This window comes from Melanerpes formicivorus, unplaced genomic scaffold, assembly GCF_026170545.1.
Source record: "Melanerpes formicivorus ecotype bairdi unplaced genomic scaffold, bMelFor1.0.p_v2 SCAF_2, whole genome shotgun sequence".
In the NCBI taxonomy this organism is placed as follows: domain Eukaryota; kingdom Metazoa; phylum Chordata; class Aves; order Piciformes; family Picidae; genus Melanerpes; species Melanerpes formicivorus.
The window spans coordinates 20563490-20579909 of NW_027142354.1; the positions used below are offsets into that span (position 1 = coordinate 20563490).

The following is a 16420-nucleotide window of genomic DNA, read 5'->3' on the forward strand; positions in this document are numbered from 1 at the left end:
ACACAACTCTTGATTTATAGTAGTGTAATGATTAACTTATGCAAGGTCAATGTAACAGGCATGTAAAATGTTAGCAGAGTGACATAGCAACATTATAAACTTACTTTGCTACACTAGAGAAAACTAAATGCATGGATGCAAAACAAAGACAAGTTAAGTCTTCTCTAAATAAGGAGGTTTTACTACATCTATCAAAGCCTAACAGCTTTGCTGACAAGATGAGCTGCTGACCATATTTCTGGGGCTCACTACCTCTTTTTTTTAATACATGCTCTAGATAAGGGTGAATTAAGTAAATAATGTCGAGGTGGAAAGTAGAAACTGAAGGGAAAAAAAGGACACCTTTGGTCTATCTCCATTTCTGATCGTTCAGGGAATACATCTACAGAGCATTCCTATTCCAAGAGTAGGATGAATGCGCCACCCCCTGGGCTTGTCGGAACCAGCCACACCACCAGCCCCACGGGAGAGACTCACAAGGGCGCCGTTTGGCTGACCTCAAATCAATCTTTTCTGCAATTTGTATTAGCATTCACATCTTTTGATGGGTCAGGAAAAAAAGCACAAACACACACTTCCGTTCTGCAGCAGCACACCATCTTTTGAGACCATACTGCATCTGTTGAGGTAGTTCAGCCTGCTTGACAAACTGAAATGTCTGTTGTCTACAAACCAAAGACTCTAACTGCAGCAGCTTTGCCACCCCAAAGTATTGTTTATTGGATCACCCTGATGCACTTTGTTCTTTGATACACAATCATTTCCAAGACGATTTGTGTTAAGTACCGAACTTTGTTCCCCTCTTGAAAACAATGCCAAATTCTTGTTTTAACATAGTGGACTACGCACAAATTAACTGTGCATACAGACCAGGCATCTCCATAGGCAACACAGCTAAGCAAGGACTGACAAAAGCTAGGTTCAGGGGAACTGTTGGGATGCAATTCTCCTGCAACTCTTCTGCTTGGCCCAGGTCATAGATGAATTTGTCTAGCACTGAAGTTAGAAAATTCTCTTTCTGCTGTGCAGACCAAGTCTGCAAGCAATTTCATGCACAGTTCAGGTTGGAGACAATTTCACATATAAGCCTATTATTTTTACCAGGAAGCTCCAGGCAGAATAAACTGTGTTAGTAGCTTAAGTTTTTTTAAGTAATTGGTCTCAGACTTATCCATTCAGACAAGGCATGAGGCTGCAATGATTTAGCTCCCTGTTTCTCGTGACACACTTGCCTACCTCCACAGCAGCTTCTGCACAGTTTAACCAAGTCCTTCCTTCAAGTTACCCACACATACTGTTTATCCTTTATTAATTGTCCACCAGAACAAGCACTAAATAATTTCCATACTTCAATGCTCCTACCATTTGCCTTCAACATTTAGTTAATTTTCATCTTCCTGTTCCACAAACATTCCTATTTGTGCACAGTTTTGGACTTTCTGCTTTCAGACTTAAAGATAGGACACAAGGCAGCAGGACAAGCTCACTAGTTGACTGTAAGCATGAGAGATCTTCTTAACCTGGGACACAACAGAAACAGCTTTACCAGCATGTGTTGGGTCTCACACTACTGGCTTTAAAGCCTCAGTAAGAGCTGGTCCTGCTTGAGGAGCTCTCCATGGTTTACCTCCTCAATTACCTCAGGCTTCCTCCATAGTTAAGCATTCCACTTGATAGCACCAGCGTGTGTATGTTTACCTCTCTGTTCTTTAAGTACATCCAGCACACCAAGAAGACATGTGGAATACATGGCACCCAACAAAGCCCTGCCTTAGTGTTCATTATGAGGAGCAGAACTCCACTAGGGTTTTTTGATCTCTGCTATAGGGTATTTCACCACACCATACAGTCTTGAATGAGGAAGGAGACTCCCGTTGCCTTCATATTCAGGCAGACTCCATTGCAAACAACATGACTCCTCTGAACTTTAAAAGGTACCTCTGTAAAGTAAGAAATAAAGCATTCTTCTTCTTTGAGGGTGGTGAACACTGGAACAGGCTGCCCAGAAATGTGGTGGTGTCTCCATCTCTGGAGTCATTCAAAACTCACCTGGGCAGCATCCTGTTTTATATAAGATTATGAAGCAATCCAGACTTAAGCAGAAGCTCATGCGGCCTATCTGAGAACTGGGCATAGAGAAAAAGAATCCCACAGTAGTAAGAAGCACCTCACTCCACATGTGAAATGAGCCACGTTCGCACAACTCGCTTTTGTTTGCCACAGAGATAGCTCGCCACTTGCAGCTTTGGCTACTGATTGAAAACCATTCCTATGGTGGTAGTAGCTTGTCCCTCTGCACCTGCTAATAAGAGGCCTTTCTCTTTATAATAAACACTTCTTCCCTTAGTCTTACTTAGTACTTCAAAATAGCAGCCTATCAGTATGGTAAGATAAGCCTATCCCTTGTTTCCCCAAGAACCCATTCTGACGTTTAAGGAGCATACTGAGAAAGCTCAAAGAAAACTTATGAAGAACAAGGTACTATGTATGTGCAGTACCACCCAGTCTTGAATACTGCAACAGAGTTCACAAAAAAACAAAAAACCCCCACCACCAACAAAAAACCCCATACCAACCATTTCTTGTATTTTCCAAGCACTCTTGGGCCTGCCCCTTTCCACCAGATAGTAATTCATTCCCACCCTCAGGCATTAATTTTAACTTGTTCTAACTGGTTCAGGAATGCAGCTACAAAGAGATGATTTATACTTCACATATGCACATAATCAGTCTTTTAAGTTACAGGATGGTTTATGACATACTTTAACAGCTATTATGGAATAAATATCAAGTGCTGTCATCCAGTTTCTACATGACCAATTTAGCCTGACCCAGAACTCTTAACTCTTGCCCAGGGTAACACTTTAAAAGCTAGTGCATCAGTGCAATACATGAAGATTGCATATAAGAGATCCAGGAACAGGCAGGGACAACTGAAGACAGCCAAGCTCAGGCAAGGCACAGAAAGGCTTATCTCCCCTTTCATCTCATTTTTCCAAGCAGTGAGAAAGCTCCATAACCTGTAATACAACATACTACAAAAGATATTTCTCTTCTCCTTCCAAATCAATTAAGTAACTGGGCCAATTAGTACTAAAAACAAGTCTCTTAAAGACAAATATCGAAGATCCTTCTTTTGAGTTTTATTTGTTTATGGTAACATAAAGTACATGTTTCCACTTAGGCATTTTAGTGCAACAAGGAAATCCATTACCTCATTAAGCTTCAGCAAGGTGATCTATGTTTTATGTAAAGTGTCTCCTTTTGTTGCACAACAGTTTAAAGCTTCAAAAATCTATGTAAATACTTCTCACAGAATTAAACAAGCAGACACTTTGCTTGATTATGAAATGCTTTTGGTGGATGAGCTAAGTGTTTTCAGCAGTAGAACAATTCAGTTGTAAGCCACAGGCACTACTACAAGAGTGGTATCAGAGTAGAAGTGGTGACATTTTAGTAGTCTGTGCAAGAATTCCACTCTACTTTTTGGAGGTTGCATATCTTGAAGATACGTTCTCCCAGTTGATCACATTCCAGATGGCCTTCAAATAGTCAGGTCGAACATTTTTATACTGAAGATAATAAGCATGTTCCCATACGTCAATTCCTAGCAAAGGAATGAGACCTGTGCAAAACCAAAACAAAACAGGTTTTTTGACATCTACATGTAAAGGCTTACATTGCATCCCAACTTTGTACCCAATTTCTTAGGTGTCTTCTACAGGAAGAAGGTGCTTATTGCAATATTTTACACTGTTTGAACTATCTGCTCTCCACATACACACACAAACTACATAAACTGAAAGACTTAAGATAAACAACCATGAATACTCTACAACTGCCTTGAAAACAACTGAAAGCAAAAGAAGTAATTTTTGAAAGATTTACATCTTTTCAGGTATTTTCATAAAAAGTTACACCATGAAGGAGCCCCTTGCCATGACTGTTTGCTTCTAGTATTTTAAGTTATTAATTAAGCATCTCATTACTTTCCTTGCTTTTATGCTAAAATACCCTTCTGAGTTTATAACTGAGTTTTCATGGTGTGTGCATGTGTAATTTACTCCCATTATGTTGTATGTCCCTGTTTTTTTTACCTTTTTTTCACCTTTTTTTTTCTTTACCAATAAGCAGCACACAGACTGCTGGCAAAAGATAAAATTCCTTGCCATTCTCTCTGTTCTACAGAACATGTCTGAAGAAAGCTGCAATACAATTTGGACAAAAGGCTGCTGCAGGCAGCATTCTCATTAGCCATAACCTCTTCCTTCTGTGGAGGGTGTCCAGCATATCATCACTTCCACGTCTCTCCCAGCAAGTAAAAGCAATTATTGCCAGTACTATGTTGCTTGCCTAGCTGTAAATTCATCCACAGCCAATGCTTATTTAATTGCTACTCACGACTCTGTACTAATACTGTTTACTGTACCAATAATGTTTACTGTGTACATCCTCCTCTCTGCTGTTGTCTGGCCTGCACTGACAGTTCTATGAATAGCCTCTCCACCACAGAAAATCTACAGGCTTAACCCTCCTTGATACAGACAAGCTACTCCAGTAACTCAAAAATAATCCAAAGGAACCTAAGCTAAACCTGCGAAGGGAGGGTACTTTACCCCTGGACCAGACAGACTTTAGACCTTAGTGGTCTTCACAGTTTTTAAGTCCTACTCTACAAATGCTATTCTAAAAACTGCAACTGTTTTCACTTCTGCTAGGACTGATGTTCAGTTTTCCAGCCCTAGTTATCAGCAATTTCTTCTTAGTATTTGTCCACAAACCCATTTTCAGATATCATACACTTGCCTATGAAATCTACAGAGAGAGAAGTGGAAAGGAACCTACCTGTTGTTCCTTGCAAAGGGTCTTGATTTGCACAAGCTGCTATTTGTAAGCGTCCCTGCTCTTTGTTATAGCCAAGCCACCCCCAGCCTGATCCTTGAACACCAACTGATACAGCTGTCAGCTTCTCCTTGAAGTTTGCAAAAGAACCAAAGTCATGCTTGATGGCTTCCAACAATTCCCCTTTGAAAAAAAAGAACACAGAAAGAACACAGAACATCAGCAACTTAACATCTTTCTATTTCTATTTTCCACCTGGAAATAGAAGGAAAGAAGAGCAGAAAGGAAGGAAGTGTCTAGACAGAGTAGCTGCATCATTAATTAACAGCTCTGTCCCAATCTGCTTAAGAGGACAAGCAGACTGGAAAGAAATTAGTGCAGCAGTCAGGCTTGCTGTCCTCACAGACACAGGCAGTGTGCTATAAACTGGATACTTAGGAGCTGACATTCTTGTCTAAAAGGAAGAAGAATGGCACAGAGGACTAGGAAATAATGTAAGAAGCTAGTGTGCATATACAGAACAACAATATTAAGGGACTGTGATTTCCTTGTCTTAGTACAACAAAATATTTGGATAGCTTTGATATCAGTATAATGCATCTACACATAGTAAGACATATTTAACCACTTCTCCCAGATTTTAGATTTACATCTGCTTCTATAGCTGTCTATTTAACATGGCTAAGTAAATCCCTTCTATATAATTCCTAAACTAATCTGTTGGGGCTAAGAGAACAGAAACTAACATTTAGTGTAACAATACACTGTCAAACTTCATTTCCCCTATACCCTAACACACTTTTGGTTTTCAGATTTAGGTGGTTGCTTAAAACCTGATGGTATCTAGGCTCCTTTCTAATCAACAGGTGTAAGAATACAGTGCAATGCTGGAGAATTATTCATTCCTTCCAGCTTCACACAGATGGTCTTGAAAATCTCTTGTGATAACTGCAAGTGTATCTTAAGACAGGCTTTAACAGGCTCCCTACAAAACCTTTGAATCATTCAGTTGAAACTGAAAGATGACATATCAAGCTCACTCACTTTCTCAAAATCTTCATGGAAATTGGGAGACAAAAATCCAGGCTTTAAAGCATCTTTTCTGACAGTGTCATCTGAAAACAATTTCTACCAGAAAGGGACTGATGTCAGAACTGCTTATTGAAATTTCAACTGTGAAGCCTCAAAACTTTATGCTCTAGTCTTAGCTGTAACATCTTCAGAGCATCTTTGTACTTCCAGGGTAGTCAAGTCATAAGCAAATGTCACCTATGAACTCTGAATCTGAGTAGAACACTCAAAGCCCATCAATTTACAGACAGGCACATCAACCTTATTCAAAACCCTTCAGGTTTACCACAACAGCTTTTGTAAGATCTGTATTATAGGGCCTTTACCTTTAATTGCAGGTCACTTACAGATAATCACTACTCTATCCTCCTAGAGGGGATTTCTTCCTCTAGGCTTTATTTGCTAAACTATCCCTATTCAAACCAGAGCATAAATCTAGTCACTAGTTTGGACAATTTGCAGCACATTTTTTACCAAGTACAGCATAGCTTTGTACAACTATTTTCTCTTCTGAAGACAGAGAGAACAAGGTAACAATAGACAAGTATTTTCTACTGTACACACCATCATCTTTAGAAATTAAAAATACTTAGCACAGGGCTAGCTTTTTTTATTCTTGGGTTTGCACCTGAAACAGCCTCAGTTCCTCAGAATTGTGGCAACTGTCATATAGAAAGGCAAATTAATACTGAAAAATAAAAACCTTCCACAGTCTTTCAAAGAGAGAAAATATTATCAGTTCGACTAGTTAATGAAATCTGATCTAATAAACCACTGTAACAAGCACTAACCTTTAGGCTCTCCTCCTCCATTAGGAGAAAGGTTTGTCCAGAAGATGGTGTGATTGATATGACCCCCACCATTGAACTTCAGTGCAGGCTGAAGTGACACTTGAGCTGTAACATCACCTAAGGATGGAAAAGATAAAAATAGAGATAAATAAGAACATTATCATCACCACAGCAACCACTAAGCCTCCATCAATCTCCAAAATCTTTTGAATCTTACTATAAAATACCTCCAGAAAATGCAATGTTTGTTACTGTTACACAGATATTTCAGATAGTCACTGACAAAATTAAATATTTCTTAATCGTTGACCTTTTCTTATGCTGTAATGATATCTGATCTGCCAATATTGCAACTACTGGGCAAACAATACTAGACACCTAAGATCTACTGCCATTTTCATAGTTTCATAGTTTCATTCAGGGTTGGAAGGGACCACAAGGATCATCTAGTTCCAACCCCCCTGCCATGGGCAGGGACACCCCACACTAGATCAGGCTGGACAGAGCCTCATCCAGCCTGGTCTTAAACGCCTCCAGGGACGGGGCCTCGACCACCTCCCTGGACAACCCATTCCAGGGTCTCACCACTCTCATGGTGAAGAACCTTCTCCTCACATCTAGCCTGAACCTCCCCACCTCCAGCTTCATTCCATTCCCCCTAGTCCTATCACTACCTGATATCCTGAGAAGTCCTTCCCCAGCCTTCCTGTAGGCCCCCTTCAGATACTGGAAGGCCACAATTAGGTCACCTCGGAGCCTTCTCTTCTCCAGACTGAACAGCCCCAACTCCTTCAGTCTGTCCTCATAGGAGAGGTGCTCCAGCCCTCTGATCATCCTTGTGGCCCTTCTCTGGACACCTTCCAGCACCTCCACATCCCTCTTGTAATAGGGGCTCCAGAACTAGACACAGTACTCCAGGTGGGGTCTCACCAGGGCTGAGTAGAGGGGGAGGATCACCTCCCTCGACCTGCTGGCCACACTTCTCCTGATGCAGCCCAGGATCTGATTGGCTTTGCGGGCTGCAAGTGCACATTGAGAGCTCATGTTGAGCTTTTTACAGCAGAATAAAGCAATTAGCACAAACAGAACACTTCAAGGACCCAATACTTGTAAACTGCTCAGTATTACCACTGCAACAGAAGAACATTGCTCACCCATTAGCTCACTGACTCACAAACTAACAGTTTTTAAGCTTCTTAAAGGGCAGTTTGCACTTGAGGTAAGATGCCTACAGTGAGTACATGCAGAAACAAAACGCTCATCTCCCTCCTACGTTTTGTTTCATTTCTTTTTTGGAGGAAGACACCTGCAGGAAAAGACAGTGACCCAGATGATTTTACTTCACATGACAGAACTCTGCATTTGAAGTCAAGATCAGGCAGCCCTGTACTTCCTCCCTCTCCACAAAATGCCTTGTGTCTCTAAGCAGTGTTGCACCATTTCAGCACAAGTGTTCTGAATGTTCTTCTGGCTTTTAAAAGAACTGAAACATGTCAACAGCTCTTCACGCTTTATCAGGGGCAGCTGTTTCCTCTCTCTAAGGTCTGAGTGGTAAAAATCTTCCGACAGCAATGACTGAGTACCTTAACATAGAAGTGAAGGCAAGTCAGAGAGCAGCAGCATACATGTCACTAAGGCTTTTATAGAGAATTGCATGGTCTCTGTATCTCCTCATAACGTTCGCAAACTACGGACAGACACAGGACTGGAACAAAACATCCAATCAGGTAGTAAAAAACACTCTTTGCTTAACTCAGGTATCAAGGATGAGACATCTCTTGTACCCACCACTCAAATGGCATCTTAGGACATTTTCCTTGAATTTTGCATGCTTTAATGACTTTTAAGTTCACCCAAAAGATACAGAACATCAAAAAATAGCCCCAAATGTCTTTATCACTCTTTATTTCACCATTCCTTAGAGGAACCTGTTCCTCAGGGTCACTAGACCATTGTTCTTAGAATACAGTATTTGTGGTGCAGTCCGATCAGTCCTGCTGAACTTTGCACTGGAAAAGACAATGGGGGAAAAAAGTAACTTCCCCTAAATTAGGACAAAAGTATCTTGGAATGTATTTGTAGACAGAGGCCCCAGCCTTTACTCCAGCTTACCACACTCCTCAACACAGCCACAGAGATCAATTCACTAAAGGAAGACAGATTAGAGGTGCTCAAGAAACAGTTACCTCTGTTTCTCTACCAAGAGTCATTTGTTTCCTTGCAAAAGCAGTTAAATAAAGCACCACAGGTCACATGACAGTTCAGAAAAGAGCAGGGAAAATTATGGTAAACCAAAGTTTTCACTAAAAACAAATTTCAAGTTTATATACTTCAGTTAGCAAATCTTGCACATTTCACATTTTGATGAACCAGTTATCAGAACCAGTTTATGCTGGAAGTCCTGTGCTGCATCTTATCACAGAAGCAGGCTCCCCAGGGAGGTGACTAAATGCCCACCCCCCGAAGGTGTTTAAACAATCCATATATATGGTGCCAAGGGTCATGGTCTAGCATCAGACTTGGTAGTTAGATAATGGTTGGAGGACTTGATCTTAGAGGTCTTTTCCAACCTAAATGATTCTATGATTTTCAAATGAGGCGACAACATAAGCCAGTGGGACTCGACTCAAAACAGCTTTTATTTAAGTTTTCTAAGCAGATACAGATAGGTGAAGAATATGTTAAAGGTAATCTGAAGAGAATACTTTCTATTTCTGAACAAAAGCCATTCACAAGGTTCTGTTATCCAGAAGAGATATTTGATATTAATCAAGCATGCTATGCAACCCAACGCTGAAATGCAGCACAGAGAGATTATTGATCATGCTCAGATTTTAAGTATGGAAAAAGAATCTGTAATATTGCGAGATGTCAGACTTTGCCCTTTCCTAAAGTCTGGTCTACGAGCAAAAATACTATGCACAGTATACTGGGATACCCATTATAACAGATAAACAGACAAAACTAAACCAAAACATACACTCACATGCATCTCAAGCAAGTATCTGTCTGCTTTGGTGTGCATACCCACCACTAATACATTATCCATCTGGAGAATAATGCCTGCAAAATCTGTAACAGAAGATGAACTTCTACCATTTCCAAAGCAAGGAATGAGACTCTCTCAAAGGACAGTCCTTTTTTAAGTACCTCAAAGCATCCACTACACTGTAGATGATCCTGCTAAACAGAAATTCTGCTTCCACTAGCGGGTGAAGCCTTGGTCATTAAACATTAGTAACAACAAATGCATAACTGTTTCCTTATAGTTCAGGCTCCCCCCTTAATTGTGTTTGCAATAATTAAATCTCTAGAATCTAATTTTCCTGGATCCACCACTGCTAGGACAATGAAGCAGCAGCCAATTTCAAATGCCTGACTCTTAATCAAATCTCACTAGTTCATTAATAAAGAGTACAAAAGTTATTTTTAGGCTTCCTTAAGCACTTCAAACTTTCACAGGTATCCAACATTCTCTATTCAAGCACTCTGGTGATCATCAAGGGATAGAGGGTTCAAGTTTACTCAGATATTGACAATTCTCACTTTCATCCAAGCCTAAACAGTTAAATTACACTTTGAAGCAACCTAACAATTAGAAGGGAATGACTTATAAAGAAGTATTCATACTCTTTAGAAAGAATATCACAACAAACAGAAAATATTCCACCTTCATAAAATGATATACATATTAATTCACACCTTTTCATTAGACCAACTGAAAGACTGATTTTATAAAAAGCACTCTTGTGTTTCAGCATAGCCTTGCTACAATAACTGTGAAGTTTTCATAGAAGTCAGCAGATCTCAAACTTCAATTTCAGATCTCAACAAAAAAATTCCATGATAGCTGGCTGCATATTTTAGTGTCTCAGAATGGCGTACAACCTACATGAGTCTTTAATCTAACCCGCCAGTGCAACTGATGCTTCAATGGGTGTTGTAGACATTAACTGCACATTTGTCTTACCTCCACTTTTGGGCAACAAAGATTATTTCACAGGAATACACAGAGCATCTGATGTGAAAAACCTTCAAGGTGCACGAATTTTATATTATATGTTTACTAATTTTTCATTACAAAGTATTTATTTTGTAAAATGACTGAAATTTCCTACTGACTCAGTCTCTGGTTCAAGTTACTATTGGAAATATGGACTAAATACACAAAAATCAATTAATTTTCTTGTAGTTGTGTAGTCTACAAAGAACAGAATTCATACCTTTTAGTTACATCTAGTTTCCAATTATCAACACCACTAAAGCTTATAATGAAAGCTTCTAATAATATTCCACTTTATTAAAAAAAAGAAGCTTGAATTACATTACCCAAAACTTTTAGAAGAAACTATTTCCCTTGAGAAGCATTTTTTTTTTCTCCTGTATCATCTGTGTCAACAAGCTTCCATCTCATCTGTTGACTATGGCTATACAAACCTTTTGCCAGTGCTTCTTTGTATTTCTCCTCCGCAACATTCAGGTTGTTCACGTAGGCAGCATGATGTTTGCTGTGGTGCAGCTGCATGATCTCTGCACTAATGTGAGGTTCCAGAGCACCATAGTCATATGGCAAATCAGGAAGAGTGTGCTTTTGCCTAGAGACCAAGCATCCTAATGGTGCTATCAATTTAGCACTGCTTCTAAAAGAGAAAAAAGAAAAAAACAGAAAGAAGTAATCTTATTCAGTACTTTGGCTTTACTACTGAAACCAGAACTCTTATGATCAGCTGCTCTAAATACATGAGGAATTATCTTAGATAAAGAAGTCAAATTTCCATTTTTCTGAAGTTCAAAACAAGCTCACTCAGTAGATTAACTGCAGAGATAAATTCACATGAAGGTCACACATCTGGGGCTCTGCAAGGTAAAGCCACCACTTCTCCAATCAAACTTCCCAATCCCCTGCAGAGTCACACTGTCCCCCCACATGCAGGCAAAGCAAAGGTGGGGAGAAGGGAAAGCTAGCAATAACATGCTAGCATTCAAAGCTTCACCTAATCTGTATTGCGGTATCACAGTATCACTAAGGTTGGAATAGACCTCAAAGACCATCGAGTCCAACCTGTCACCACAGACCTCACGACTAAACCATGTGTTAACTATGGTCTGTCTGCTCCACTACTGTCCCAGAAGTCAACCCCCTCATTCATCTATTATAGTGTTACAGCATGTAGGGCACTTTTGGGGTCTAGGGCTACGACAGTAGCAGACGCTGCAGAAACGCAGGACAAGAGCCTGTCACAGTTTGGGTGGTGAAATGGCACTCATTTGGAGCCTGCCAAGACAAAGAATCATAGAATCAATAAGGTTGGAAAAGACCTCAAAGATCATGAAGTCCAACCTGTCACCCAACACCTCATGACTACTAAACCATGGCACCAAGTGCCACGTCCAATGCCCTCTTGAACACCTCCAGGGATGGTGACTCCACCACCCCCCTGGGCAGCACATTCCAACAGTTAACAACTGTATTGATTAAAATCAGACTACAAGTATCTCTGATAAGTTTCCCTCCCTCACTATGCAAGTCTCTGCACTGAAAAATAAGAAACCTGAAAAAGCCAGTCACCGGGTTCCCAGGCCTGAACCAACCCCTTGAGTGTTAATGCCTCCTGCGCCAAGTCATGCACCTCACCGTCTCTATGGCAGGCATCCCAAAGCCATACGCTGCATGACAGGGCTGCCGCGATGTCCAGGATAGAAAACCACTTAGGTTCTGGTTACCCTTCCCCATTTTATCACCTCACACTTGTTAAGAGACTCGACACGATGAAAGCAGAACCGCTGGGCTGGGAGAGGAAGGTCAATTCCCAAGGCCCTTTTTTTCACTGGTGACCTTGACATAAACCAGCAAAACCCTCGGGATCCTGCAAAGAGGCCGAGTGTGACTACCATGGCTAGCAGCTAGAGAGGGGCAGGCAGCACCACATCAGGTGACAAGGGCCCCTCAGCAGAGGACAAGGACAGAGCCCGGGCAGGTGAAAGGACAACTGCCCAGCTGTGCCACTGTCCGAAGCAGCACCGAGCCCTGCGGGCACTTAGCAGCAGCACCACCTTCCTCCTCCCGAAATGGCGGGACGCCACCGAGGGGTGGGTGACCCTACCACATCCTCCTCTTCTCCCCTTGCCCACGGCTAGGAGCGGACGGGAAAGACGGCCTAGCCACCGCCTTATGCTACTGTGCTCTGCTCCCCGTTACGCTCCCCCACCTTCCCGTGGCGCAGCTCTCACCTGCCCGCCGAGGCGAAGCGGCACAACATGGCGGCTCTCTCACGGCCGGGCACTACACCTACAGCGCAACCGCGTCTGCAGCGGGGCGGGGAGCATCGGCTGGGCAGGCGGGGCGGAGGGCGGGCAGCCGGGGGCGGGGTGGGGGGAGGTGAGCTTCGGCGATTAGCGGTCGGCCGTGTTGCGGTTACTGTAATACTTCAAACTAGGAAAAGTACCATCTATATAGCACAATATTATAAATAGAACCACTATACAAATCCGTTATTTTAAAACTCTAGGCTCACAGTACTGCAAGCCGAGGTGAAGCAGCCGCTGTGGGGGAGGACTAGCCCGAGTGTCTCTACCAAAAATGCTTGCCAGGAGCTTCTGCCCCTTGTATGGACGGCTGTTGGGCGCTAGGGGGGATTACAGCAGCACAAGACAGCTGTGTTAAGCTCTGGAAACATGCCTGGCAAAGGCATGTTTGTCAGTTTACTAACAGGACCAGCAGTACTTTCAAATACCTTTTAAGCTTTTTTACCTTCAGCTTACCTTTTTTTTCTTTTTTTTTTTTTTTTTTAAATTTCTGTTCTTTTCCTCATTTTTGTGCTTGTTTTCCAACATCTGTTTCCTTCAGGTGGCAAAACAATAAGAATCATTTAATTGTTTCACTTAGAAAAGACCTTTATAAAATCATGGAGTCCAACTATTACCTATCTCTTTATGTGCTGATGAAAGTCTTTCATTTGGATACATTAAATCCATCAGCTAAAATAATCAGATGGTTAGTGGAAATGAGTTCCAAGACCCATTAAAAGTTGGTTCTCCAGAGAGATCAGCGAGGAGAACTCTTCAATCAGAGTTAGGAGGCCACTCTGCAAACAAGGCAAACATGAGGCAACAAGGCAAAAATCTGAATTGCACGGAAATAATCTTTCCTACCACAAAACTCTCCATCTTTTGTCTTCTGAAAGAGATGTTTTTCAAGATTTTACAGAACCCACACTTACCAGACTTAAAAACACAAGTTACCAAAAATTCAGTAGGGGTTAGGTCTGAACAACCTTGTTGAAAATAAGTTACCTTCTCTTAGAAGTTGCCAGGAAATCCACCTGGAGAAATCCACACAGGGAATCTCATCATACTGTTAGGCAGAGTACAGTGGTGCATGTCCATCCCCAAGCTTCTTGCAAACCGTGTTAATTTAGTTTCACCTACCAGCTAGTGGGACATCTAAGCAGTGAAAATAACTGCATTCTCAGTAGATACAATGTTAATTGTCTGAAAAAAATAAAGGTTTGGAAGCACTATTTCCCCCAGAAGCTGAAAATATGTATAGCATATGTACAGGTTGTATTTATTTGTGACCAATAAAATATCCTACTTTAATAAACCAACTACATTCAGGATTAAATATAATACAGGCATTGGTAGCTAGGAAAGATGAATATTACAGATATTAGTATTTCTACATGCATTATTGTGCTGCAGCTCATTAATGCCTTGCAGTAAACATTCCATGAAAGCAAGTCAATTAGGTGATACATTTTGTTAATAAGTGGTGTAGCTGATGGGTTGCTTTCTCGGGGGGTGGGAGGGAGGTAAATAAAATTTCAGAATACCACAGCCTGCTCATTTAGCAAGCAATTGTAAGGGGAATGGCTTACCTTGCCTTACAACTATTTTCCTCCAACAAGTTAGGCTAACTTCTAGTCTGAGGGTACAATTTCTTTGGACTGTTTTGGTTTTAGCTCTTTAGCTAAGGTTTTGCTATTTGTAAAACATTTACATGACTGTCCTACAGTTACTGACAGATACAAGTAGTAAGCTGTCATCACCTGAAAGTTATGCATTTCTTTTGTTAACCGCAGCACAATTAACAGCAATTACTGTAACTCCAAAGGTACTTTACATCCTTCCAATTCCTTTTAGTGAAAAGATGTCTACCATTTTGTTGTCAATAGTTGCTTTATTTCAGACTGAGATTTGAACCATGACCACAGATTTCTCAAGGCAGAGCACTTCAAGCTTCCTACAAATATTATGTACTACCATGTACAGGATCCAAGATGTACATATACATGCTATGAATAATCAAGCAATATAATACTAAGACCAAATACAAATCACCAACAACTATAGATCTAGATCACCATCAGGGATTTTTGTAAACTAGCAATAACTTTGGGTGACAGATGCTAGTACTTTTCTTGTATAGATAACTGTCACATCTTTCATACAGTCAACCAATAACTGATAGTTTTCTTTCAGGCAGTAAGGGCTAAAGTTCAGTTTAAAAACCAACCAGGTGTTGTCAATGGAATTCATGCTTCCAATGACAACTACTGTTACGAAATCAAAATAGCAGTGGTACATAGACTAGCATGTCTCTAACAGATGTCAGCCAACAGTATTATAATTACATCATTTTTCTTAGACAATACTTCCACATGTATCAATTTTCATATAATATGCAACTTAAAAATGGTACCATAGAAACCTTTTTATAATCTAGGAAGTTACTGTAAGTTTGAAACAAAATCAAGCATGTTCTAGAACTCTTGAGAACAACTGCTTTCAAACTCCCTTGAAAAGACCTACTGCTTCCTCAGTGAATTGCAAAGCTATAAGCCATTTACTATCCTTTCAGTGGTTATAATTATTAGTCATCTGGTAATTACAAGAATCACAGGTAAGAAGTTGAAAGCAGACTCATGTCTACCCAAAAGTGTCTTTGAACAGTTCTTAAAAGCCAGTGCTTTTTCCTCTCCTTGCTTATGTGCTACTATCACTAAACTAGTAGATAAAATATCCACCAGAAATCCAGGTTCTAAGACACATGTATCTAAATGCTACTGAACAATGAAAGGTATTCTTAACTAAAAGTAGGGTTTCCATTCTCTGCACCTGTTAAGAAGCCAGCTGCCACTGGCAAACATTTGAAAACAGGAATTATCTGGTTTCAGGGGCTGAATTGCAGACTTCTTAAAATTTCAGTTTGTGTAAATCACCTGTTGAATAACTCTAGCTTTTTGTGGGGGCTGATTTTTTAATGCCTGTTGGTTTTCTTTGATTAGTTGTTTTTGGGGTGGGTTGAATTGTTTTGGTTTCTTTGTGTGAGATTTTGTTTGGTTGGGAGGGTTTCTGGCATCATCCTACCCATCCCCCCCTTGGTTTTTTGGTTATTTTTGTTTTGTTTGGGTAGAGGGTTTTGTTTGTGATGTTTTTAACATCTTCATAAGGTTCCAACTCTAAAGTTTACTTTCACTAGCTGACTTCCACCCTTCTCCCACACCCCCTTCCTGCTTCTTATCTCCCAATCTGCCAGTAAAGACAAAGCCTGTAGAATAAGCACACTCAGGCAGCTGCAAAATCAGTATGATGTGATACACCTGTAACTTCAGGTACATGGCCTAAGTTGTATCAAACAAATGACTGGAACAAAAAAAAGGCAAGTACACTGCATACAAATAAGCCATGTAAGCCAATGCAAAACAATGAGGAAA

The 16420-nt window shown here is 40.7% G+C and overlaps 1 protein-coding gene across 1 annotated transcript; it reads right to left on the reverse strand.

Annotated features, from left to right (window-relative positions):
* Positions 1–3121: 3121 nt before the first annotated feature.
* Positions 3122–13028, reverse strand: SOD2 (superoxide dismutase 2). Its single transcript, XM_068152691.1, has 5 exons — positions 12936–13028; positions 11142–11344; positions 6705–6821; positions 4846–5025; positions 3122–3625 (listed from the first exon to the last, which is right to left on the reverse strand). Exons 1-5 carry the CDS (start codon positions 12962–12964, stop codon positions 3480–3482), a joined length of 675 nt encoding a protein of 224 aa, XP_068008792.1. The 5' UTR covers positions 12965–13028; the 3' UTR covers positions 3122–3479.
* Between the last annotated feature and the right edge of the window lie 3392 nt (positions 13029–16420).

Excerpts from the sequence above, each read along its gene's own strand:
- SOD2 (XM_068152691.1), bottom strand. The coding sequence starts at position 12,964 with ATGTTGTGCCGCTTCGCCTCGGCGGGCAG. Across the intron at positions 5,026-6,704 it reads TGGAGGAGGAGAGCCTAAAG|GGGAATTGTTGGAAGCCATC; the intron begins GTTAGTGCTTGT and ends TTTTTTTCAAAG. Across the intron at positions 3,626-4,845 it reads CCCTTTGCAAGGAACAACAG|GTCTCATTCCTTTGCTAGGA; the intron begins GTAGGTTCCTTT and ends GGTTTTGCACAG.